Below are 24,918 nucleotides of genomic sequence, written 5' to 3' on the forward strand. Positions count from 1 at the left end.
GTTTCTTCAAAATCAGCGCTGGAATTCTCTAATGAGAGGCATTTTCAAATCGTCATATCTCCTTAACGAAACAAAGTTGAGACATGAGGCTTGTGCCCATATATCTTCAGACATCCCTGATGCTCACAATTCAAGAATTTTTTCCCACCTATTACCGTTTTGAGATGAGTTACACTTGTTTGAGGGTAGGAAATTCATGCCTTGCTCAGATCTCTTCAGATTTCAAACTCTGGAAATGAGGCACTTTTTTCTCTCGTCATATCTTTTGATGGATTTCAACAGAGACCTGAAAATTTCCATGACTGTTCACCAAAGCCTGCTGTTTCTTACGGTGAAAGAATGATTTTGATGCTCCATATAGATTTAGAGTTACAAAACGTTGTTTGAGGGCAAGTCAAGGCAGTTTTGCTTTGCCTCTACTCAGTTACAGTGTGTTACAAGTCATATATCTTCAATAATTTATATTTTATCTCTGAATTATGAAGACCTGCAGATTCCCCATCTCTTCTGAACAAAACGGTGTCAGAATGACCGTTCTAGCTCCTACGGTTAGGAAATTATGGCCATTTGTTCAAGGGGAATCCTGAATGTGAGAAATGCACTGCAGAAAACTTATACCTCTCTCTGTGTCTGTGTGTGTAAGTGCTGATTACAGCAGGTGCAGCCAATTTAGCTGACCTAGATATACCAAGCACAGACTCTTAACAGCCACTGTACACTTTGCTCTCTGTGTATGTGTGTGTGAGTATCAATATTTCTCCCATGTTAAAGTATTACTCCTCCATAATAGTATTTGTGCTAAATCAAAGTACTTCTACTACATCTTAGTACTTCTGCTCAATCATAGTATTTCTGCTAAATCATAGTATTTTTGACAAATCATGGTATTTGTGCCAAATCATGGTTTTGGGGCAGAACCATAATATTTATTTTATGTTATGAGATTACTACTAAGTGGAGGAATGTCTGTTATGTTATAGTATATTTGCTGAATATAGTATATCTGCCAAATCATAGTATTTATCCCAAATCATAGTGTTTATGCAAAATTACAGTATTTCTGCTAAAAAGCAGAAATAGTACCTTTAGCAGAAATTTCTGTCAAAAGATATTATTTATGTTAAAACATAGTATTTCTGCTAAGTCATAGTATTTCTGCCAAATCATAGTATTTGTACTTATTCATAGTACTTGTGCCAAATCATAGTATTTGTACCCAATCATAGTATTTCTGCAATATCATCGTATTTGTGCCAAATCATGGTATTTTTTTGCCAAATCATGGTTTTGGGGCAAATCATGTTATTTGTGTCCAGTTAAAATTTCTGTTATATTATAGTGTTACTACTAAGTCGTAGAATTTCTGTTATGTTATAGTATATCTGCTGATTATAGTATATGTGCCAAATCATAGTATTTATAGCAAATCATAGTATTACTGCCCAAACATAGTATTTCTGCCAAATTGTAGTATTTGTGCAAAAACATAGAATTTCTGCAAAATCATAGTATATCTGTTATGTTATAGTATTACTACTAAGGCATAGTATTCCTATCAAATCATAGTATTCCAAATCATAGTATTACTGCAATTCCATAGTATTTGAGCGAAATCGTAGTATTTGTGCAAAAACATACTATGTCTGCAAAATCACATTATATCTGCTATGTTATAGTATTACTACTAAGGCATAGTATTTCTACCAAATCATAGTATTCCTTCAAAATCATAGTATCACTGCAATTTCATAGTATTTGAGCGAAACTGTAGTATTTGTACTAAATCATGGTACTTGTGCCAAATCATAGTATTTTTGCAAATCATATTATTTGAACCAAAACATTGTATTTGTACGAAGTCATAGTATTTCTTCTAAATCATGGTATTTCACCCAAATCTCAGTAGTTGTGCTAAAACCCAGTATTATTGCCAAATCGTAGTATTTGTACTGAAACATAGTATTTGTGCCAATAAGAGTATTTGTACTAAATCATAGTACTTGTGCCAAATCATAGTATTTCTGCCATATTGTGCTAGTTGTGCAAAAACATAGACTGTCTGCAAAATCATAGTATATCTGTTATGTTATAGTATTACTACTAAGTCACAGTATTTCTGCCAATTCGTAGTATTTGTACTAAATCATACTACTCGTGCCAAATCATAGTATTGAAATCAAAATATAGTATTTGTACCAAAGCATTGTATTTGTATGAGTACAGTATTTCTGCCAAATCATAGAATTACTGCAATTTCATAGTATTTTGAGGAATCCCTTTTGTTATAGTATTACTTCTAAGTCATAGTATTTCTGCTTTGTCATAGTATTTGTACTGAAACATAGTATTTGTGCCAAATCATAGTATTACTGCTATTTCATATTATTTGAGTGAAATTACAGTGTTTCTGCAAAGACATAGTATTTCTGCCAAATCATAGTATTACTGCTATTTCATAGTATTTGAGTGAAATTACAGTGTTTCTGCAAAAACATTGGTTGGTATTGGTTTTAGTTACCTTTAGCGTATGCGCTAGTTAGCAATAGCTATGGCAGCCCAGTTATTTTATTGTTTTGGGCTTGTTCCTGCTTTGTTTTTTTCCCTGCAAATTTATGTGAATTTGTACACTGTAATATCGCTGTATTACGTAATGGCTAAGTAGGAGGCTGACTGTTACTAAGTGCATCAGTGTACATAGGTCATCTCTTGTGTTGGAGTGCCCTCTTGTGGCGCCTTTTGGGTAGTGCCTTAGTAAACGTGAACACTGCAAAGAAGTGGTATCAGACTGGTTTGTAGTGGAGGAATTTGTTGCCAGTTTCTTTCATCTTTAATCCGTATTCATGTTGTAATGTAGTAGTACCACAATATGGCAGAAACACTATGTTTTGGCACAAATACTTTGATTTGGTATACTTTAGCTTCTTCACCCTGTAGGCAAAATTTTTTCACCCTTTTCAGCACAAATTCCAGCTTTTTGGCTGTTTTCAGAAAAACAAAACTCTTTTGAGCAGAAACTCTGCTGATTCATCTCTTTTCAGCGCAACTTATTGCTTCTTTAGCTCTTTTCTGCAGAAATTCTGCTGATTCACCTCTCTTTTCTGCAAAATGTTCAGCCTTTTCACCTCTTATCAGCACAAATCTCAGCTGTTTTCAGAAAAAAAACTCTTTTGAGCAGAAATTCTGCTGATTCATCTCTTTTCAGCACAACTTATTGCTTCTTTACCTCTTTTCTGCAGAAATTCTGCTGATTCACCTCTTTTCTGCAAAATTTTCAGCCTTTTCACTTCTTCTCAGCACAGTTCTCAGCAGCTTCTGCTCATTTAGCAAAATTGTCAGTTGCTCCATCTCTTGCTTTTGTGAGAATGAGTTTGGTTCAGTGAGATGAGCAGCTACCTTGAGACCAGAAGGGCCAGGTTCAAATCCCGGTCATGGCAAAAGCTGTTTTCAGTTTTCTCTTTTGTTATGCCTCTTTTCTGCAGAAGTTCTGCTCATTCACCTCATCTCTTGTGTTGGAGTGCCCTCTTGTGGCGCCTTTTGGGTAGTGCCTTAGTAAACGTGAACACTGCAAAGAAGTGGTATCAGACTGGTTTGTAGTGGAGGAATTTGTTGCCAGTTTCTTTCATCTTTAATCCGTATTCATGTTGTAATGTAGTAACTTTTGTGGCACAAATACCACAATATGGCAGAAACACTATGTTTTGGCACAAATACTTTGATTTGGTATACTTTAGCTTCTTCACCCCTTTTCAGCAAAATTTTCATTTTTTTCACCCCTTTTCAGCACAAATTCCATTTTTGGGGCTGTTTTCAGAAAAAAAAAAACTCTTTTAAGGAGAAACTCTGCTGATTCATCTCTTTTCAGCGCAAGTTTCTGCTCCTTTGCCTCTTTTCTGCAGAAATTCTGCTGATTCACCTCTTTTCTGCAAAATTTTCAGCCTTTTCACCTCTTATCAGCACAATTCTCAGCAGCTTCTGCTAATTTCAGCAGAGTAAGTAATGACACGCCTCTGCAGTTCAAAGGTCGTCGTTCAATCCCACCTTGGTCAACATTTTTTTCCCTACAAATTTATACACTATCACAGACCTCTAATTTATATTGCTAATTTCTTTCACTACAAATGAGTAGTGCAAAACATACTATGTCTGTCTGCAACATCACAGTATATCTGTTATGTTATAGTATTACTACTAAATCACAGTATTTCTGCCAATTCAAGGAGGCTGACTGTTACTAAGTGCATCAGTGTACATAGGTCATCTGTTGTGTTGGAGTGCCCTCTTGTGGCGCCTTTTGGATAGTGCCTTAGTAAATGTGAACACTGCAAAGAAGTGGTATCAGACTGGTTTGTAGTGGAGGAATTTGTTGCCAGTTTCTTTCATCTTTAATCCGTATTCATGTTGTAATGTAGTAGTACCACAATATGGCAGAAACACTATGTTTTGGCACAAATACTTTGATTTGGTATACTTTAGCTTCTTCACCCCTTTTCAGCAAAATTTTCATTTTTTTCACCCCTTTTCAGCACAAATTCCAGCCTTTTGGCTGTATTCAGAAAAAAAAAAACAACTCTTTTCAGCAGAAACTCTGCTGATTCATCTCTTTTCAGCGCACGTTTTATGATTTTAGCAGCTTTTCTAATATGGACCTCAGATTCTTGTTAATGCTCCATGGCAGAAATACATACAAGTACCCACCTGATGAAGCAGACAGAGGCAGTACCTCTGATTAGTGAATTTGAGCAGAAACAGGTTGTTTTACCTCTTTTCAGCAGAAATTCTGCTGATTCACCTCTTTTCTGCAGAAGTTTGAGCAGCTTCTGCTCATTTCAGCAGAATTATGAGTCTCTCCACCTCTTCCTTGCAAGAGTGAGTTTGGCTCAGTGAGATGAGTGGCTTCCTTGAGACCAGGAGGGCAAGTTTCAAATTCTGCTCACGGCAGTATTTTTTTTCACCACTTTTCAGCACAAGTCCCTGCTTTTCAGGTATTTTCAGCAAAACATCTTTTCGGCAGAATTCTGCTGAAAATTCTGCTTATTCACCTCTTCTGCAAAATTTTCAGCCTTTTCACCTCTTATTAGCACAAATCTCAGCTGTTTTCAGAAAAAACACTTTTGAGCAGAAATTCTGCTGATTCATCTCTTTTCAGTGCAACTTTCTGCTTCTTTACCTCTTTTCTGCAGAAATTCTGCTGATTCACCTCTTTTCTGCAAAATTTTCAGCCTTTTCTCCTCTTATCAGCACAATTCTCAGCAGCTTCTGCTCATTTCAGCAAAAGTGTCAGTCTCTCCACCTCTTCATTGGGAGAATGAGTTTGGCTCAGTGAGATGAGTAGCTGCCTTGAGACCAGGAGGGCCGGGTTCGAATCCTGCTCATGGCAACATAGGAGGGTTTTTTTCACCACTTTTTAGCAAAATTTCGCCGTCTTTACCCCTTTGCAGTAGAATTTTTGCTTTTCACCACTTTTAAGCAAAATCTCTCCTTCTTCACTTGTTTTCAGCGGAATTTTCAGTCTCTTCACCACCATACAACTTTTGCAACTTTTCATCTTTTTCAGCTTTTCAGCAGACAGCTTCAGCGTTATAGGCATCCACACAGCATTTTCGCAGGAAATGCAAATTTTTCTAGTTCTTTATTATTCTTCAAGTTGCTTCCGTGACGTTTTTGCCGCTTAACTACTGCCTCAGTTTTCAGCCGATTTTCTCAGTTCAAACTTTAAAAATTCTGCTCTTTCTGCTAATGTTTGCTATGACTTTTGGTGCTCATAACTTCTATACTTTTTGAGATATTGAATTTTTTTTTGCAATATTTTTTTGCCCATTTTGCACATTATCAGTGGCCTCACTAGTTTTCCTTGCCCGGTTGAGCCGTGTTTTAGCTCAGTGAGATAAGCAGCCGTTGTCAGACTGGGAGACCCGGGTTCAAATCCCGCTTATGGCAACATTTCTTTCAGTTAACAGTTAAACTTTTTTAACTCAATTTCAGCTTTTTCACCCCTTTTCAGCAAAATTTTCAGTTTTTTCACCACTTTTCAGCACAAATCCCAGCTTTTTCAGCTATTTTCAGCAAAAACATCTTTTCAGCAGAATTCTGCTGATTGAACTCTTTTCAGCAGAATTTTCACCTCTTTTCAGCCCAAATTCTGCTTATTCACCTCTTCTGCAAAATTCTCAGCCTTTTCACCTCTTATCAGCACAAATCTTAGCTTTTTTCAGAAAAAAACTCTTTTGAGCAGAAATTCTGCTGATTCATCTCTTTTCAGCGCAACTTTTTGCTTCTTTACCTCTTTTCAGCAGAAATTCTGCTGATTCACCTCTTTTCTGCAAAATTTTCAGCCTTGTCACCTCTTCTCAGCACAATTCTCAGCAGCTTCTGCTCATTTCAGCAAAATTGTCAGTCTCTCCACCTCTTCTTTGTCAGCGTGAGTTTAGCTCAGTGAGATGAGTGGCTGCATTGAGACCTGGAAGGCCAGGTTTGAATCCAGCTCAGGGCAATTTTTTTTTTTTTCACCACCATACAACTTTTTGCAACTTTTCATCTTTTTCAGTTTTTCAGCAGACAGCTTCAGCATTAAGGCATCCACACAGCATTTTCGCAGGAAATGCAAATTTTTCTAGTTATTATTATTTCCTATTCCGTACGTTTTTCGCCGACTATCTCCTTCAAAACCGTTCAACTTAGAAAAACTATTCAAACACCGTTAGATTCCTCTTCTTTTGGAATGGTGTGCTTCTATTTTTCTCATTTTAACATTTATATTTTTAATTTTATTCAACTTTTTCAACAAAAATTTCCCATGTATTTCAATGGGAGACCCTTCAAATCCTCATTCAACTTACTCATTTTCAAACTGTATCTACTTCAACATACGTTGACATAGAGCCACCATTCAAACTTTAAAACGAAGACAAGACATTCAACTATTCAACTTGTATTTATCTTTTCAATATCTGTTATACTTTTCTTCAGTTCCAGTTTAAGTTTCATGGTGTTTTTTCAGCCGTTTCAGAGTTTATAATGGGTGTGTATGGGACGGAATGTTGGGGCTAGAGTGAGACAGCTGAACTGCTAGAGTGAGAGGAGCAAAAAATTAATCTGAAAATCTTTTTAAAACTGCTGCTGTGTCCACGGTGTTTGGTCTACAGGTATGATTTTACCCTCAAAACGTAGCCATCGCTGTCCTCTTTCATCCAATGTGTTTACTATTGTACTAGGTGTTATGGTTCTTTCATAAATGTCACAAATGCACAGCCTCCTCCCTCCAACTCCTCCATAGACTCTAATGTTAAAATGGCTCAGAAGGTTCGTTTGAAAACCAGAAGTACAGGCTGTCTTTACACTGTCACCACGTCCATATAATAAACTCCACAAGCATGAAAACTGAGAATTAGGTAGACTGGACATTGCTGTCGCTCACGGTGAAAGAATTTTGTCAATAGGACCCGTACTTTTCATTTGGGAGCAATTTGTTTCGACCTGACTTTTCTGTTCATTTTAAGCAGCAAAAGTGAGGTGCATGTCTGTGCGCTGCGTGTGTATGGAGCCAGTGGGTGCAGTCACTATAGCAACCAGGCTCACACCTGCCTGCCTGCCTAACGAGCTCTCTCTCACTCTGCCAATATTCATCTTAAACACTTCTCTTTCAACTGCTGCTGTGTCCACAGTGTTTGCTCTACAGCCATCATTTTACCCTCAAAACGAAGCCATCGTTGTTCTCTTTCCAACAGCATGTCTTTCAAAGCTCAGAGATGTAAACCTTTAAAAGTGTGTGGATCCAAGTGGAGGGATTACACTTTAGTCATTCAGTGATTCAAAGAATATGAACTTTTAATATTCATTCAGATGTTTTCTGACTCTAAATTTTCTGTTCTCATTTCTTAGGTTTTCCAAATTTTAATTTAAAAACTTATCAGCTATTTTCCAACTTCTTCTGTGTGAACATCAGCTTTCAAAAGTTCTACACTTTTGTTTTCAGGTTAAAAACTCTGTATTTTCCAGCTCATTCAACATTTTTATTTTTAACTTAAAATTCAGCAATTAATTCATTTCAGTGCATACATTCAGATTCAAGCATTCACACTGCAGTTTCTTCAGAAAATGCACTTTCTAGTTATTATTATTCTTCAGTTTCCGCCTGAAATTTTGCAGCGAAACTCGCCCCGCAGTTTTGAGACAAGCTTCATATATGTTACCTCATTTTGTGCGGCTGGATCAGGAATGGTGTGCTATGACTTTTGGTGTTTATAACTATTATAGTTTTTTAAATATTAATATTTTAGTGAAAATTTTCCCGCGCTTCTCTGCCAAACAGTTTTGAAACTAGAAAAATTTGCATTTCCTGCGAAAATGCTGTGTGAATGCTGTAAAGCTGAAGCTGTCTGCTGGAAACAGCTGTGAAGCTGAAGTCAGTATTTGAAAAGTAGTTGAACTTTTAATCATTTTGCAGAAGCATAACAACTTAGCAAAAATGTAAAAACCTAGCTAAAATGCAACTTGTCAGAAATATTGTAATTTAGCAGAAATAGTATAATATACCAGAAGTATTGTAATTGTCAGCTGAAATGTTAATATTTAGCACAAACATAACAACTTGGAAGAAATGATTTAACAGAATAGCTTATATACTATATACAATGGTGTAATAGTATAACATAGTAGCAGAAATACTATAATTTACCAGAAAGGTAACAACTTAAGCAGAAATACAAAAATTTAGCACAAACAACACATCATGAAATTGATCCACCTTACTCAATGTAATTGGGATATGCATTTCTCCTGAGATGATTGGAACCATGATTCCAATTTGTTTCCAGTGTTCTGACACCCACGTCTGAATACTGGGACAAAATATTCTCACAGTAATCCCCACTACCATGAATGGAATTTTAGATTTATCACCACACACTAGAATATTGCACATCTAATGATACATATGGAGAGAGCAATTAGAAGCATCAAGGCAAACAAAATATTTGACACCCTTTATCCCTCTGACCGGTGCTGGCAGTGCAAATGTGTCCTTCCTAAGTATTATCAAAACAAATCCCTGGCTAAGAATTTCACTGTCAGTGAAGTTGCACAGTTCACTTGCACAGATTGCTCATCTAGTAGAGTGACCAACATACTGAACATTTAACTTGGCATCTTTAAATAACCTGTTACTTTTTAAGACCACACAGTAGAAATCCAATTCTTTTTAAGATAGAAGTGGGTCAGCGTGTGAACATGAAAATAACACCAGTCCATACTCTCTCTGATGCTGTTGTCAACTTTGTGTCAACATAGTCGGTACGAGTGACTTTTACAGAGAGACAGAGTACCATGCTGCAGTTGAAGGTATCTGCAGTGAACACAATTACTCACATAAGGCCACTTTATCTCAACCAGTCCAAACAGTGGCTGTGCAGAAGGATCAAAGATCGGCCTATCTGGTGAGGCACCAAGCTAGGGAGCTTAAGAGTGGACAACGAGGCCATGAAGCCTGTAGTTAAAGTTTTTTAATTTGCAGTTTTCTCCAACTGCATTAAACTCTACGTCTGTCCCTGTGCTCACGTCTGCAGTCTGTCTCATTCTTTTGAGGATTCTCTCTGCACAGTTTCACCCCTCAAATAACAAACCTCTCAAACATGAAGATGTGATCCTTGGCCTATGGAGCTGATGCCAGTCCTGGTCCTTGTTCTCCTGTTGCTGTCTCAATCTTATTTGCCATGTCCTCTGTGACCATTAAGCTTTTCAAGGTGGAAGGGTTTTTCCTCACTCCAGACATGCACACACTCTGTGGTAGTGGTGGGTAAAGAGGAGGATCTTGGTAAATGTTTACAGATTTTGTGGGTAATTTAGGCTGCTGGTAAGAGTGCACACTCACCGACGCCATCTCAACAAGGGTCTTCTCATCACTGATGCCCATCGTTGCTGTTAGAGGTCAATCTGTTACATCAAAATCTTTGCATGATTCTCCAGTGTTTATCAAGGAGATGTGAAGTGGGTTACCAGCCAAGTCCTTGTACAGTGTATTTCCATAAAAGACCTTGCATAATAATATGACAGTAAAACGAGGCACTGTGAAAGTCATCTGTGCAATAATGATAGTTGCAACGCGCGTTGCAACTTCTTATCTGGTGCGCGTCTTTCATTTTGACAGCAAATGCGCACCTGCAGACCACTTATGTGCACCCCTGTATATAACAGCAGCTTACTATCTCACCTGATTCCTTCTTGCATGACTTGATTGAGCCTTGGTCTGGTGATGACCATTTTAATAACTAGCACTGGTTCCAACTCCTGCAAAAAAGCAATAAAAAACATATCAAACAAGCATTTAACATATTATTTATAGCAGGTTATAAAAGAACATTAAAGGGTCAGTCCTGAATATGAATCTCAGCACTTAGTGCTGTTCGGATTTGTGTCACTGTTGCTCTGTCTCGGTGCAGGTGTGAAGAGTCAACCAGCAGCTTTAGTTATAATTAATGTGCTGTTTGAGAGAGCAAAGCAACTGTGTGCTTAGACAACACATTGCCAGTTACACACTAATACCAATCAGAAATAAGGACAACAGGTTACTGAAGCTCTGTCTGCACTAAAGCATAAAGAGGCAGTCTTACACACACTGACAATGACTAGACACTTATTCAGAGGCAGAGCCTGTGATATCCACCAGGTAACAAGAAGAGTAGATGATGGCACTGAAGATGGAGCTGGATTTAAGAGTCCGAGTCATTTATAATTTATAATCTTTTACAAGTAGACAAACAGTAACACTGAACTGAATTGAACAACCATGCATGCATTGTTTACCAAGTCTCTCAGAATATAATCTCTCTGTCCTTTCTCAGTGTCCTACAGAGTACCCAAACAGCATATCTTTATTAAAATGTTACTGTGATAAAAGTACAACTAATTTTAATAAATAGCACTAAATACAAGTAACTGATAATAAATTTACCTAAGTATCAAAGGTTTCTGGAATTTCTGAAAATAAATTTACTTACTGTGGCATTTTGTGTATGATTTATAAGAAAACAAATTTCTGCCAGTTTAATAAAAACAATATGGTAAGCTTTAGGCTTGAGGGGAAAAATGGCATGGTTTGTGAGAAAGTGTCAATAATGGGACCTCTCATAATCACTGAGTGCTTTACTTACTTACTCCCCGAGAGAGGCTTAATGCCTGTCCTTGAATAGGAACAGGTGAGAACTGAACACCCAGCCCAGCCCACTCCCATAAACCTATGCAAGCGCATTATGTGTGTGTGTGTGTGTGTGTGTGTGTGTGTGTGTGTGTGGATAGTATATGTAAAGATGCCTCTACCAAACAAAACAAGTCACAACAAGCCTTACTATTATCATTGCTTATTAGCGTCGATAACTGAAAGGTTTGCTTCATTTATGACAACTGATTATTAATCAGTGTTGAAACTACAATAAAATATACCACAATCAAGATGTGCAGATATTTCAAATACTCATCTGATCTAAGAGGCCCAAACAAGAGAGGAAAAGAGGTGAACACACACTATATATACACAAAGAGGGAAACGAGGAAATGGCACACAGCAGGGAGACACAGCTGACACTGAACAGAGAGGAGACAGGCAGGAAGCAGAACAGATTACACTGAAGCACAGGGTGCACGACTCTCCAAAGTAAAACAGGAAACATGATTATAGAACCAACAACACTAGACACAATACAAGGAACACAAGGGATGCACAGAGAACACATAAACACTGCAAACATAACCAGTATCCATGAAGCTAATTAAATCAAAGAATATTAACAATGACAAAACATAGACATGGAGTCACCAGACTCCAGACAATGGAAGTGAGCTCTTTCGTCCGTTCTGTTTTCAGGCGACATGAAAGTGATTCACTGAAAACGTGTTATTTCACCTGCAGCTTCTCTTACAAATGTAACTGGACTGCAAATACAGTCAGTGCAACATACGTGTCATTGCTGTTTCGCTGCTCACCAGATTCAGATTCAGAAAACTTTATTTATCCCCGAGGGGCAATTGAGATGCCTCACTATAAACTCATAAAACCCTACATCCCGAATCTTTGCTGTGTCTCTATAGAATTAAATTTTTATCCAAAACAAACCATGATATTATTGTTGTTGTTGTTTTTTTTTATTCATGCCTGCAAAACTCATCTGGTGTAAACTCTCTCACTTACACTGCCCCCATGGGTAAGCTGGCCAGACCAGCACACCTTGCTCGCGCCCTCATCCGGTGCATTCTGGAAGTTGTAGTTATACTTGTTTGGAAGATTTTCTTCACATCACCGCTGTTTATGATACATTTAAAGTCATACTAACTTTGACATATATCTTCATAGAGTTGCTGAATTAAATGGTTATATGAATTGAAAACTGTCTGTCTGGGCAAAATCCCGACAGATTTTAAAGAGTCTTTAAGAGTCACCTAGCCAAAACTCCAACAATGCTAAAAAGCTTTTATGTGCTTGAATTTCTCCATTTCATAATGACTCAACTACACAACTATAGAAAGCTGCACGTTATAGTTTAAATCTGCCCGTTTTTTTTTTATCTGCCAGCAGAAAATGAACCTAAAGTATGTATGCAAGGATGCAATCCCTTTCAAGAGGGATAAAGCATGAAGTTCGACTTTAAGTAAGGATCAATGACTGCAGGTCATTGATCAATGTATAAAACTAAAGATGTATTTTAGTTACACAGCACACAAATACAGAAGCGTGTATGTAGGATTATTTATAATAAATATGAATTCATTAGTGCAATTTATTTAACCATAGAGAATGACTAGATCCTTCAGGACAATGTCACATCAATGCACTGAACTCACTATGTTATCCATCTAACAGCCTCCACTTGTTCTCACTTCAATTTACCCCCATGGATGAATTTATGCTTGCACTAATCTGAATGTTTGGGGGAAAATCAAACGCATTTTACTCGCAGTACTCGAGCTGACTTACCTTTGTTTGAATGACGGCGTATTCACAACGTGGAGTCTTAAAAATAGCCACCATTGGTGAATTGGATATGCCCCTCCAGACATTTATAATGCAAAACTGGGTCGATGTGTATGCGCTGACTCCACATGTACGAAAACATATCAGGCTAAGTCGGTTGGTCTTCACGATTTCTTCTCCACTGCTGTAATTTCATCCATTTTCAATACACGCTATTTTTTACAAGTACCGTCTCTTTGCATTCGGACCCAATCGTACTCTATAAAGTCCATTTTCTTTTGAGCTGCCTTTAAGTATGGTTCGTAGCAATCTTCCTTCCATTACAGTGTTTGTTTTGATTCGTGGCCTGCGAAAATGATGCCACGCTCCCACAATGCATTGCGGCCTGACGTAATCTCCAAAGCCCTATAACTGATATTATAAGTCTCAAATTTTACGTTTGAGACGTATAAAACAGTAATGATAATTCCATAATTAAAATTAGAGGAGTTGACCCAAAAACAATAACAAAAAACCCTAGTGAACCGAGCACAAAACCAACACAAGGTAGTCCAATCGAAACACAACAATTGTAGTTAGCCAATCGGGGCGGGTGACAACAGATTACGTCACAAGTTGTATCTTAAAGCCCGGCGGGAACCTAAGTTGATCTTTCTGAAGAGACTTCGAGAGACCCCGACAGCTCTTATTGCTCTTAGGAACTTTATAAGACGTAAGTATTGAATTTTGAGTTTTCTTACTGCCTTTATAATATGTATAATACAATATAATATGGGACAAGACACAGGATATAGCCATTTAACTTGCTATCAATATAAACACTGTCAAAGTACCCAAAAATTTAGCCTGACTTTTCTTTTTCCTATGTTAATTTTTCTATTGAAGAGAAATTCATTATTGATAAATTCAGATTTACTATTGATAGTAATGTAGTAGTGGGTGTCATAGTTTCATGAATTTGTTTCATGGGTATTTAATTGAAAAAAGATCTAAATGTATTAATGAAAAATAATTTCAGTACTAATTTTTTATATGAAATATTAAGATCTTACAGAATCTGACAATCTACAAGATCTATAAGAGTTTTATAAACTTTAAGATGTTAAGTTTGAGCTGTGAGTATCTAAAATTGCTTAAGGCTGGCACTCTGCCCTGGCAACAAGATTTTCTAGCACTTTCTCAATTAAGCTATACAAAAACTGAATAACCAATAGGAGTTAAGCTAAAAGAGCTTAACTCCTAATGGAAACCATATTCTGAATAACTTCATGTCCCACAATCCCCTGGATTTCTCATCAAAAAAGGTCATTTTCAGCATAGTTACAGAGGGTGGGACTGACATGAAAGCAAAGTACATTACTGTCATTCTATTGGCTCAAATGATTAACAAGGGGGACCAATAGAAAGACCCATAGCACAGATCATATGCAAGTGCATTATGCTTATGCTTATGTGTGTGTGTGTGTGTGTGTGTGTGTGTGGGGGGGGGGACACAAATTTAATGAAACAACAAACATTTTAGGCATTTAAATAAAGTTGAATCATTTCTGCTGTTCACACATTCAAAGCCACAGACTGCCAAATTGAGTGAATTGTGAATAGAACAATGATTTCAGTGTGTTTCAGATATCTCTGCTGTAATATTTGTATTTATTCAATGAAGTCTCAGAACTGTTAACTTTATTTTAAAACCAACATTGTATTTAAAATCAGAAAAATACTTGCCATACCTGTCATTTTCAAGCAGGTAACTCAAAAAGGTGTTTATGAGTTTTCTTTGACTCTACAGAAGCTACAGGTGTTACCATATTATATGACCATTGGATATAGCAGAAATGTATTAACTTCATAATGTTTTTGTGTTGCTTTTTTTCAGAATGGCATTGACAAAACTTCTCAACAACCGCCCGGACACTCCATACTTCCGGCCACCCCCACTGCATTTCAGAATTCTCAATTCCTGTGACCAGCAGAAAGTCATCAGCTGGGATTTTAAAGATGAGACCGCTAAAGCTCTTACAACCAAAAGAAACAAAGTCATAGCTATCACTGATGGGGAGAGTGTGACCAAGGTCACAATTTTCGAGGAATTTGCCTCAAAGGTCCAGCAGGGGGGGTCTTTTATAATGAGAGGCTATGACCTCAGGGGTACAGTGCCCCCTTTCTCCATTAATGTTACAAGTAAAACCCAGTTTTTTAGGGCTCCCACACTCAATGTAAAGGAAGACCTTTACAAACAAGCAGATCAACTCCTCCATCCTCCTGCTCCTCTCACTGCTCTGCAGATGAGTTCAGCCAGTGGCGGGCTCATCACAGCACAAGGGGAGGTGGTGGAGGTAGGTATTTGTGGTTGCATCAGAATTTACATAGCTTTAGGTTTTCAAATAACTCATTACTGCTTGTATTGTTTACACTTAAAATGATCATTTTGTTTTTTGCTGTCAAGCAGACACTTAATTATGTTGTTACTAACCACAATTTAGAAAAATATATTTTCCTCAAACCTTTTCTGGTATTTATGCAGATTTAAAATCCATTTGCATCATGTCTACATGAATTGTATTGTAAAGGCTAGATTCTAGCGAACAGTCTCTACTTGATAAAAACAAACATAGCAAATATAATTTGTATATCTGAAACTGGAAACGTTTTCATTGAAGTTTTTGTCGCTGAAACATGCAACTAAGTTACAAAATGTACTGTTTATGGAACGATTTTCCACAAGCTGTTTCATAACCACAGTAGATGAAAAGCATCATAATAACTGATACATATAAACAGCTTTTGATAAGATCATGTGCAGAATACTTAACAATAACAATAACATAATCTAAACAGATGACTGAAAAAATAAAAACCAATCACAGACTACACTGACTATTACTGACATTAAATTTCAATTTACTTTTCAGTTTTCTGCTGTGAAACAAGTGAAGTCGGGAAACAATATGTTCCCCTCAAAATATCCAGCTGAAGGAGGTAATGTTGAAATTTAAGTTTTATATTGAAAATAGCTAAACTAATGTGACAAATTTGACATTGCTGTTACAGAATGTATGAGGCTTCCCCCCTATTTACTGGAGTTGTTGTTATTTAATTAATAAATCTTTAATTCTGTCATGTTTGTGATTTCAGGATGGCTTTACGATGACAGTCTGCCTCTGGAGGGAGGCAGCCATTTATAACTTCAACGTGGGAGACCACATCACTCTCTCCCACTTGAAGCAGAGCCAGTCCTCTTATGGCATACAGCTGCAAAGCACGGCACTGACAAAGATTGAGGTATGAAGAAGCTAAATGAAAAAATGTTTAGAACTAGGTTTTCAAATTTGACATAATATTATATATATTATCTTACACACACACACACACACACACACACACATATATATATATATATATATGTACAGGGAGTGCAGAATTATTAGGCAAATGAGTATTTTGTCCACATCATCCTCTTCATGCATGTTGTCTTACTCCAAGCTGTATAGGCTCGAAAGCCTACTACCAATTAAGCATATTAGGTGATGTGCATCTCTGTAATGAGAAGGGGTGTTGTCTAATGACATCAACACCCTATATCAGGTGTGCATAATTATTAGGCAACTTCCTTTCCTTTGGCAAAATGGGTCAAAAGAAGGACTTGACAGGCTCAGAAAAGTCAAAAATAGTGAGATATCTTGCAGAGGGATGCAGCAGTCTTAAAATTGCAAAGCTTCTGAAGCGTGATCATCGAACAATCAAGCGTTTCATTCAAAATAGTCAACAGGGTCGCAAGAAGCGTGTGGAAAAACCAAGGCGCAAAATAACTGCCCATGAACTGAGAAAAGTCAAGCGTGCAGCTGCCAAGATGCCACTTGCCACCAGTTTGGCCATATTTCAGAGCTGCAACATCACTGGAGTGCCCAAAAGCACAAGGTGTGCAATACTCAGAGACATGGCCAAGGTAAGAAAGGCTGAAAGACAACCACCACTGAACAAGACACACAAGCTGAAACGTCAAGACTGGGCCAAGAAATATCTCAAGACTGATTTTTCTAAGGTTTTATGGACTGATGAAATGAGAGTGAGTCTTGATGGGCCAGATGGATGGGTCCGTGGCTGGATTGGTAAAGGGCACAGAGCTCCAGTCCCACTCAGACGCCAGCAAGGTGGAGGTGGAGTACTGGTTTGGGCTGGTATCATCAAAGATGAGCTTGTGGGGCCTTTTTCGGGTTGAGGATGGAGTCAAGCTCAACTCCCAGTCCTACTGCCAGTTTCTGGAAGACACCTTCTTCAAGCAGTGGTACAGGAAGAAGTCTGCATCCTTCAAGAAAAAACATGATTTTCATGCAGGACAATGCTCCATCACACGCGTCCCAAGTACTCCACAGCCTGGCTGGCAAGAAAGGGTATAAAAGAAGAAAAACTAATGACATGGCCTCCTTGTTCACCTGATCTGAACCCCATTGAGAACCTGTGGTCCATCATCAAATGTGAGATTTACAAGGAGGAAAAACAGTACACCTCTCTGAACAGTGTCTGGGAGGCTGTGGTTGCTGCTGCACGCAATGTTGATGGTGAACAGATCAAAACACTGACAGAATCCATGGATGGCAGGCTTTTGAGTGTCCTTGCAAAGAAAGGTGGCTATATTGGTCGCTGATTTGTTTTTGTTTTGTTTTTGAATGTCAGAAATGTATATTTGTGAATGTGGAGATGTTATATTGGTTTCACTGGTAAAATAAATAATTGAAATGGGTATATATTGGTTTTTGTTAAGTTGCCTAATAATTATGCACAGTAATAGTCACCTGCACACACAGATATCCCCTAAAATAGCTAAAACTAAAAACAAACTAAAAACTACTTCCAAAAACATTCAGCTTTGATATTAATGAGTTTTTTGGGTTCATTGAGAACATGGTTGTTGTTCAATAATAAAATTATTCCTCAAAAATTCAACTTGCCTAATAATTCTGCACTCCCTGTACATACATATATATATATATATATATATATACACATATAGATGAACATAATTAACTATTCTGGAATTTACTTACCTGGATGCACATGCATCAAGACATAATGTGTGTGTGCGTATGTGTCTTGGCGACTTAGTGAAACCACATGATGACCACAGCTTTTCTTTTTTCTTATTGGATAAAAAAACCCTAAAGTTTTCAGGGCTAAATGTGTGCCTATGCTGTGTCAACAGACTAAAGTCGAGGAGAGGGCTGATGTCGTTATCTTTGGCGTGGCCATAACAGACATGCCAAACCAGCTGGAGGTGTTGCTGGAGGATGGAAAGAGCCTATACATTCAAAGTGAGCTGTGGAGTCCCTTTGACAAGGAACTGGAGGAGGCAGCAATCAAAGTTACTGTTAAAATAAAGGGAAAGGAAATTGTACATATTCAAAAATATCAGTGCGAATAATTTGCACAGTACAGTCCCTTTGTTCACTTTGTTCAAAAAATGTGACAGATTGTATTTTATAACTTAAAAAGAATGAATTTTTTTTTCCTATGAGTATTTATAATTTTTAATGACATTTTGTTAAGTTCTGTACTATAGTTAACAGTTTTAGTATTTTTCAGTGTTAAGTATTTATATATTAAAAATTCTACATAATAATCTTATATTTGTGTTTGTTTTTAATTTTTAGAAGACTGGAAGGCTATAAAATGTTTTTTTTTTTAAAAAAAGAAGAGTAACAGAACAGATTAAGGCTTAATGTTGAATTTTGTAGATAATAAAGTCGGCAGGTCTATCAACAATATTTGATTTGTACCTTTAGCCAACAAATTCTTTTCATTATTGATTTTAACATTCCTGCTCTTTTAATTTGTAATTCAAATAATTGTGGAAGGGCAAAATGATTAACTCTAGGTTTCTGGGTGGATATGATTTTAATTAGAATAGAATAGAATAGAATAGAATAGATTAGAATAATCATTTAATTGTCCCACAAGGGGAAATGTGGGTGTGTCAGCAGCACAAAAATCCCCCACACATACAAGCAGAACAGTACACAGAACAGAAACACAATTGTTACATATTTACATCATGGACAATAGTTACCAAAGCAGAGTACAGTACATTGTTAAAATTTGAGTAAAGATCGGGTGCAAACAGAGCAGGATACTGAAAAATGTTTAAATAGTTACGAATATTTAGAATAATTAGAAAACTGCAGATTGTGTATCATACTTTTCCATTAAAAAGTAGACATGTAATTCCCAATAAGTTGTCTGTACTCTCAGTATAGACAGTGGACAGTGGACTCAGTACAGACCTGTGGTGATGACGACTATGGCAGAGTTGTCAGAGAACTTCTGTTGGTGGCAGTGTGGGGAGGTGATGGAGAAGTCTGCAGTCTAGCAGGTGAAGAGAAACAGATCCACCATAGTTCCCTGTGAGGCTGCCGTACTGTAAACCAGTGTATCAGAGACACAGCCCTGTGACCTCACATACTGTGGACGTTCTGTGAGGTAGTCCAGTATCCACTGGGACATGTGGTGGTCCACTCCCGATAGCTCCAGCTTGTCCCTCAGAAGTCGTGGCTGGATGTTTTTGAAAGCAATGGAGAAATCAAAGAACATGATCCTCACAGTGCTTCCAGGCTTCTCAAGGTGAGTCAGAGCTCGGTGCAGGAGGTAGATGATGTCATACTCCACCCCAAAGCCAGGCTGGTAAGCAAACTGCAGCTGATCCAATAAAGACCTCACCAAGGGGCGCAGATGGTTTAGAAACAACCTCCCGAGGGTCTTCATCAGATGTGATATCAGGGAGGACAGGGAGATGTGATTAAATTGCCCGAGTTCATGAAAAGGGCCAGAGGGTGCTGTGTTTGGAGTATGCTGGTTACAGTGTGCAGCTAATGTTGGGTCATAGCTGCCAATTCATCCACTATGTTGGCTTGCTCGGTGGTAGGCAGAACAGCGGAAGCGCCGAGGGCTAACAGCTGCTGGCTAACAACAGATCCCTGCTGTAAAGAATGCAAGGTTGGATCTCCACACGCTCTCCGGACACAGATGCCGTAAAAAATGCAATAAGAAAAACGATTTTCCATAAAATTCTGAGCTCCATTGCGGGAGATCAGTCCACAACAGAAAACCACAGTCCACAATAGAAAAACAAAAACAAGATTCACAAAAACAACAAAGAAACATATATTAAAGGGGAAAAAGGACTCTGTCAGGCTGGAGCTGCTGATACTGGCTGCCAGCTCGGAGCGGCGCCTGAAGCTTTTTTTAAAGGCATTGACAGGCAGTGAATTAAAACAGACATTCACATGTACATATTTAAAGAAACAGGAAAAAAATAAAGAATGTTAAAGTTGTGGAATTAATAACATTGAAAATTAATTAAATAATAATTAATAAATAATTGAAAAAACTGCCCCGTGTTAGAGAGTGATTTATGATAAGTTATTGCTTGGTTTAACTTTACTACTAACAGCTTTATGGTTCTAGTCTGATCAAAACTCAAGTCAGCTGTGTCACTCAAAAGTAATGATAAACAGAAAGACATATCACTGAATGTGACCGTCATGAACTTTTCAAGGCATTCTTATCAACACTCTGATAACCACAGTTTCAAACAGATGTTTGACCAAATTAATCTAAAATCTATACAAGCAATTGAAGCATCCATTGGAATTGTGAATATATCCTTGTTTGCAATGTTTATGTTCACAGGCTATTAATTAGAAAATTTATACATATACATATATATTTATACATAGCAAGTGAGAGACAAAATATGTTCTCTGATTTGTTGGATTTTTGCCCATACCGTGTGGCAAGCATAAACAACATATTCAAATTCCACATTAAAATTTTCAAAAGCTTCTTTTTCAATTAGTTTACAGTTTCCTGATTTGATGATAAATGTGGTACCAAACTAAGGAATACTGTTGAAATGAAGTTCACATTGTGATATATTTCAGGTATGGAGAGTCACACAGCTGAACAATTGAAAAATAATCAATGTTAGAAAGTGACTTATGATCAGATATTATTTGGGTTAACTTTACCTCTTACAGCTTTTCACATAGTACTGTGACCAGGATGAAAGTCATCATGAAGTAGCTGTAAACAGTCATTAACATGAATATTATGGTTCTACTCTGACTTATGTCAGCTGTGTGACCTCATAAAAGGATAAACAGAAACACATAGCACTGGATGTGATCTTCATGAACTTCATAAACTTTTGAAATAGACTTAATGGGTCAAACTATATGTCTCACCCATTATCTATATATATTAGAGCAGTCTAAGCACAGATGTGGAAAAACACTGTTACACCTATTCTATACTCATGTACGTACTGACACCCCATACTAAGGCAGTATTCATACAAACACACTTTGAGCTGTCTTTATTTATCCTCTTAAACACTTTTGTTTTTTCGCATTTTGAGGTTGTGTAATCTCTATAAAGAATATGTGTAATGGTTCAAAAGATTCTGATTTAAATGTCCATAATAATTAAATGATCATTATTGTGCATCCTACAATTCAAGATTTAGAGCTGTGTGTTTGTATGAATTCAGCTTGCTATGCTTATAGACTAAAATTATACAAATCCACTATTTAACCAAACAAGTTATGTTGTTTGGCTAAACAGATTGGGTTTGTTCTACAACATAATTATTCAACAATTGAAAATACAAAACAATATAATGGCACATTTATCCAAAAATGGTGCAATTACTTATTTCATAGGTCAGATATTGTTTGTTAAATCTGGTGACACAAACAGAGTCAAAAATTCATTCTTGGTGTAACATGTGGCTCTTTTACCTTTGACCAATGATGTGCTGGTAAAATAAATTAAAAATATGTTAATTAAAAATTGTTTTGTTTAGAAAAAGGACTGAAATTACATGGAAACTGTCACCTTAAAGCGTAATTTTAAATACCATCACAAACAGATGTTTTCCAAACAGTTAACAAAGCTGCAGCACATCCAATCACTGCATCTAAATCTAAAAGAAGACAAAAACATATCAAATAGAATTTACACAATGGAAGACTTTTGATTTAATAAATAAGCTCAAAATAAGTGTTACCTTTGAATATTTGTGGGAAAAATCTGATGCTATCCCAAGAATGCAAAGTCACACTGGAAACGATGACAGGCTTGCAACCCTCTGTCTTCCTGGAGTGAGGTGCCAGATCAGTAGCAGTGAGTTGACAGAAGTTGGTGTCTATAAGAGCGGTCAAACACTGACACTCTGTCCACTTGTGTAGAGTCTAAGAAGCTGGAATGCAGGCACACTGGATGAGCTTGAATGGGTGGTTTAAAAAAAAAATACAGAAAAAAAACAACATTTCATTGATATTACGGCATAAAAACTACAAACAAGTTATACAATGAGAAAATATTGAAATACCTCATAGGTGCTGCAGGCCACATAACCAGAATCCAGAGCAATCTCACACCATGTGAGTGTGAGATTGGTGAAGATAGACACAAGCTCTGTGATGAGGTTTGAATATCTCAGTTTGGAAACTGAAAAACTCAGAAGACAGCAGTACCTGAACAGAGAGACTGAGTAGAAAAAAACACATAGATTTTTCATCCATAATGTGAATTAAAACTCACTCAACTGCCAACTAGTTTAATCATTTGAGTGTGGAATTATTTATGAAATAAACAGGATTTAAATGAATTAATTGATCAAATTCAAAGCTCTGACATGTATTTTGTTTTTATCAAAGATAAAAATCATACCTTTCTCTGCTCTGTAGATCACTGGACTCTGACACAAGTACAGTTTCCTCAGTATGAGTCATCCTTGATTGTTTCAGAGGTGTTGACTGTGGCAGCATGGTGATGGTCTCTAGATTAGGCAGGAGGTCAGGTGATGTGATCTTCTCCACTGATGTCATACTGATATGAACTCAGAAGACAGCAATACCTGCACAGAGAGACAAAGTAGAAAAAGCATAGATTTGTAATCCATAATGTGAATTAAAACTCAGAAAGTGTCAACAAGTATAATCATTTGAGTGTGGAATTATTTATGCAATAAACAGGATTTAAATTAATTAACTGAATTAAAAACACTGACATTTTTTAATAAAGATAAAGAATAATACCTCTCTCTGCTCTGAGGATCACTGAGCATCTCTGACAGGAAATACAGTTTCCTCAGTATCAGTCATCATTGAGGGTCTCAGAGGTGTGTAGTGGCAGCATGATGATGGTCTCCAGATCAGGCAGGAGGTCAGGTGATGGGTGTGTCATCTTCTCCATTGAAGACACACTGGTAAAGCAGTTCATAAAACAGCAGTCTCCTTGTGGCATGTAGTTATCTGTGCAGTCCAGCACTGATGGATCAGGTTTGGATCAGCAGTTCATGAAAATGGTGTTAAGATGTTGTTGTTTCAGCTGAGGATGGTGACGTTTGAAGCTTTTGCCACAAAGGACACAGGACTGTGTGTGCCCTGTCTGAAGAAAATAAACCTACAAAACATAAAGTGCTTTAACCACCACCCACCCTCCCCACCCACCCATCTCAGCCCCCAAGTGTCAATATAATGTTGGTATGGGGTGTCAGTTACTAAATCTACTTAGTGCATCAGAAAGTATGGGCTACACCTAAAGCCCATGCTTTCTGATGTCTTTGCAGCTATTTCCAGCTGCTTAGAGAATTCTGACTTGGCCTTTATCCACCCAAACCCAAACCCACCCTGATAAAGGCCAAGTCAGAAAATTGAAGCAGAAACTTTCCATTTATATCTAAATCAGTTTTATACACATCCTGTTAGCTCTAAAAGTATTTGTATTACAGAAATCTCTGGTAGCCTAAAGATAGTTTAAAACCTTTGACTTTTTTTTTTACCTGTAAAACATGATAAGCAAAAACTCATTCACCAAACAAACCTTTGATTCTACAAAATGTATTATAATCAATAAAATATAAGTGTCTGCATTTATGCATGTGACCTATAATAAATACCTGCATTTATCTGGGATTTATTTATTTACTATTTAATAATTTGAAAGCCCTTTGAGGGAAGCTCTCATTTCTTGAGATACATACATCACAGTAAAATAAAGTATCAACAAAAGGAGAGGACAATTTACATCAATGGAAAAATGCATTTTAAAAGAGTAGATTTAGCAATTTAAAACATGAGGATAAAAATAAATGATGTTGCTTTAATAAATGTTGCAGCACATTTCAGATCAGAGGTGCATGATAACAGAAGGAGATGTTCCTGCTCTGCATGAAGTTCAGCCATGATTTGGTGAAATGATTAATAACATTGCAATAAGAAAGGGTCTTCTTGCAGACAGAGTAGGGAAGACAATTTTTTCAATGAAAAATCTTTTTCATGCTCTACAAACATTAAACTCTGTAACAAACATGATCTGTAATTGTTTCAAAACTCACCAGACGACTTCATGATTGGCTGGAGGACAGGACACAAAACACAGGGTTGTGGTAACTGTAATATGTTCTCAGGACACCTGAATGAAGATTCTGCTGTGGCTGAGAAACAAAAATGAGGTCAAGCAGGGTGTTCTTGTCTGTAGTGGCAGAAGTGATCAGCTGTGAATACCCTCTCGACTGAAACTGCTCCAGAATCTGTTTTCTTCCACTCTGTAACTGGTTCTCATTAAAATCTCCACACACAATTATTGGGTGACAGTCCATTATTTCAAGAGAATCTAAAAGACTTACCAGGTTTTGCATGAACGGTGTCAAACTGTAGTCAGGAGGTCTGTACACAACAGCAATGAGCGCAGGGAATGGAGCCTGAACCTTCAACACTAAGAACTCAAGATCAGTGACATTATGCAGATACTGTTTTACCTGAACCTGAAAATGATTCCTCAAATACACAACAACTCCCCACCACTTCTGCTGGCCATGTGAGGAAAGTTTGTGTAGGACACATGTCTGTTGCGTTTGAACATGGTGTAGCCATCCAAATGAAGACTATCTGCAACAAAGG

The 24,918-nt window shown here is 37.3% G+C and overlaps 1 protein-coding gene and 1 long non-coding RNA gene across 3 annotated transcripts in view; one reads left to right on the forward strand and one right to left on the reverse strand.

The window, feature by feature from the left end:
- Positions 1-15,915, forward strand: part of LOC120434039 — a gene marked incomplete at its 3' end in the record, with an annotated part of 59,169 nt that extends 43,254 nt beyond the window's left edge. The window contains exons 8-9 of the mRNA XM_039601427.1: positions 14,835-15,294; positions 15,871-15,915. Of these exons, the coding sequence (XP_039457361.1) occupies positions 14,835-15,294; positions 15,871-15,915 (505 nt within the window). The remainder of the gene's footprint in view (positions 1-14,834; positions 15,295-15,870) is intronic.
- LOC120436185 lies at positions 8,885-13,430 on the reverse strand. 2 transcript variants are annotated; one of them, XR_005610222.1, is made up of 4 exons: positions 12,962-13,430; positions 10,205-10,281; positions 9,866-10,027; positions 8,885-9,775 (listed from the first exon to the last, which is right to left on the reverse strand). It is a non-coding gene; the product is annotated as an uncharacterized LOC120436185 (long non-coding RNA). The 2 variants fall into 2 exon arrangements; XR_005610221.1 differs by having other exon boundaries at positions 9,866-10,281.
- Positions 15,916-24,918: the final 9,003 nt, after the last annotated feature.

The sequence above is a fragment of the Oreochromis aureus genome, linkage group 3 (assembly GCF_013358895.1).
Source record: "Oreochromis aureus strain Israel breed Guangdong linkage group 3, ZZ_aureus, whole genome shotgun sequence".
Classification (NCBI taxonomy): Eukaryota; Metazoa; Chordata; class Actinopteri; order Cichliformes; family Cichlidae; genus Oreochromis; species Oreochromis aureus.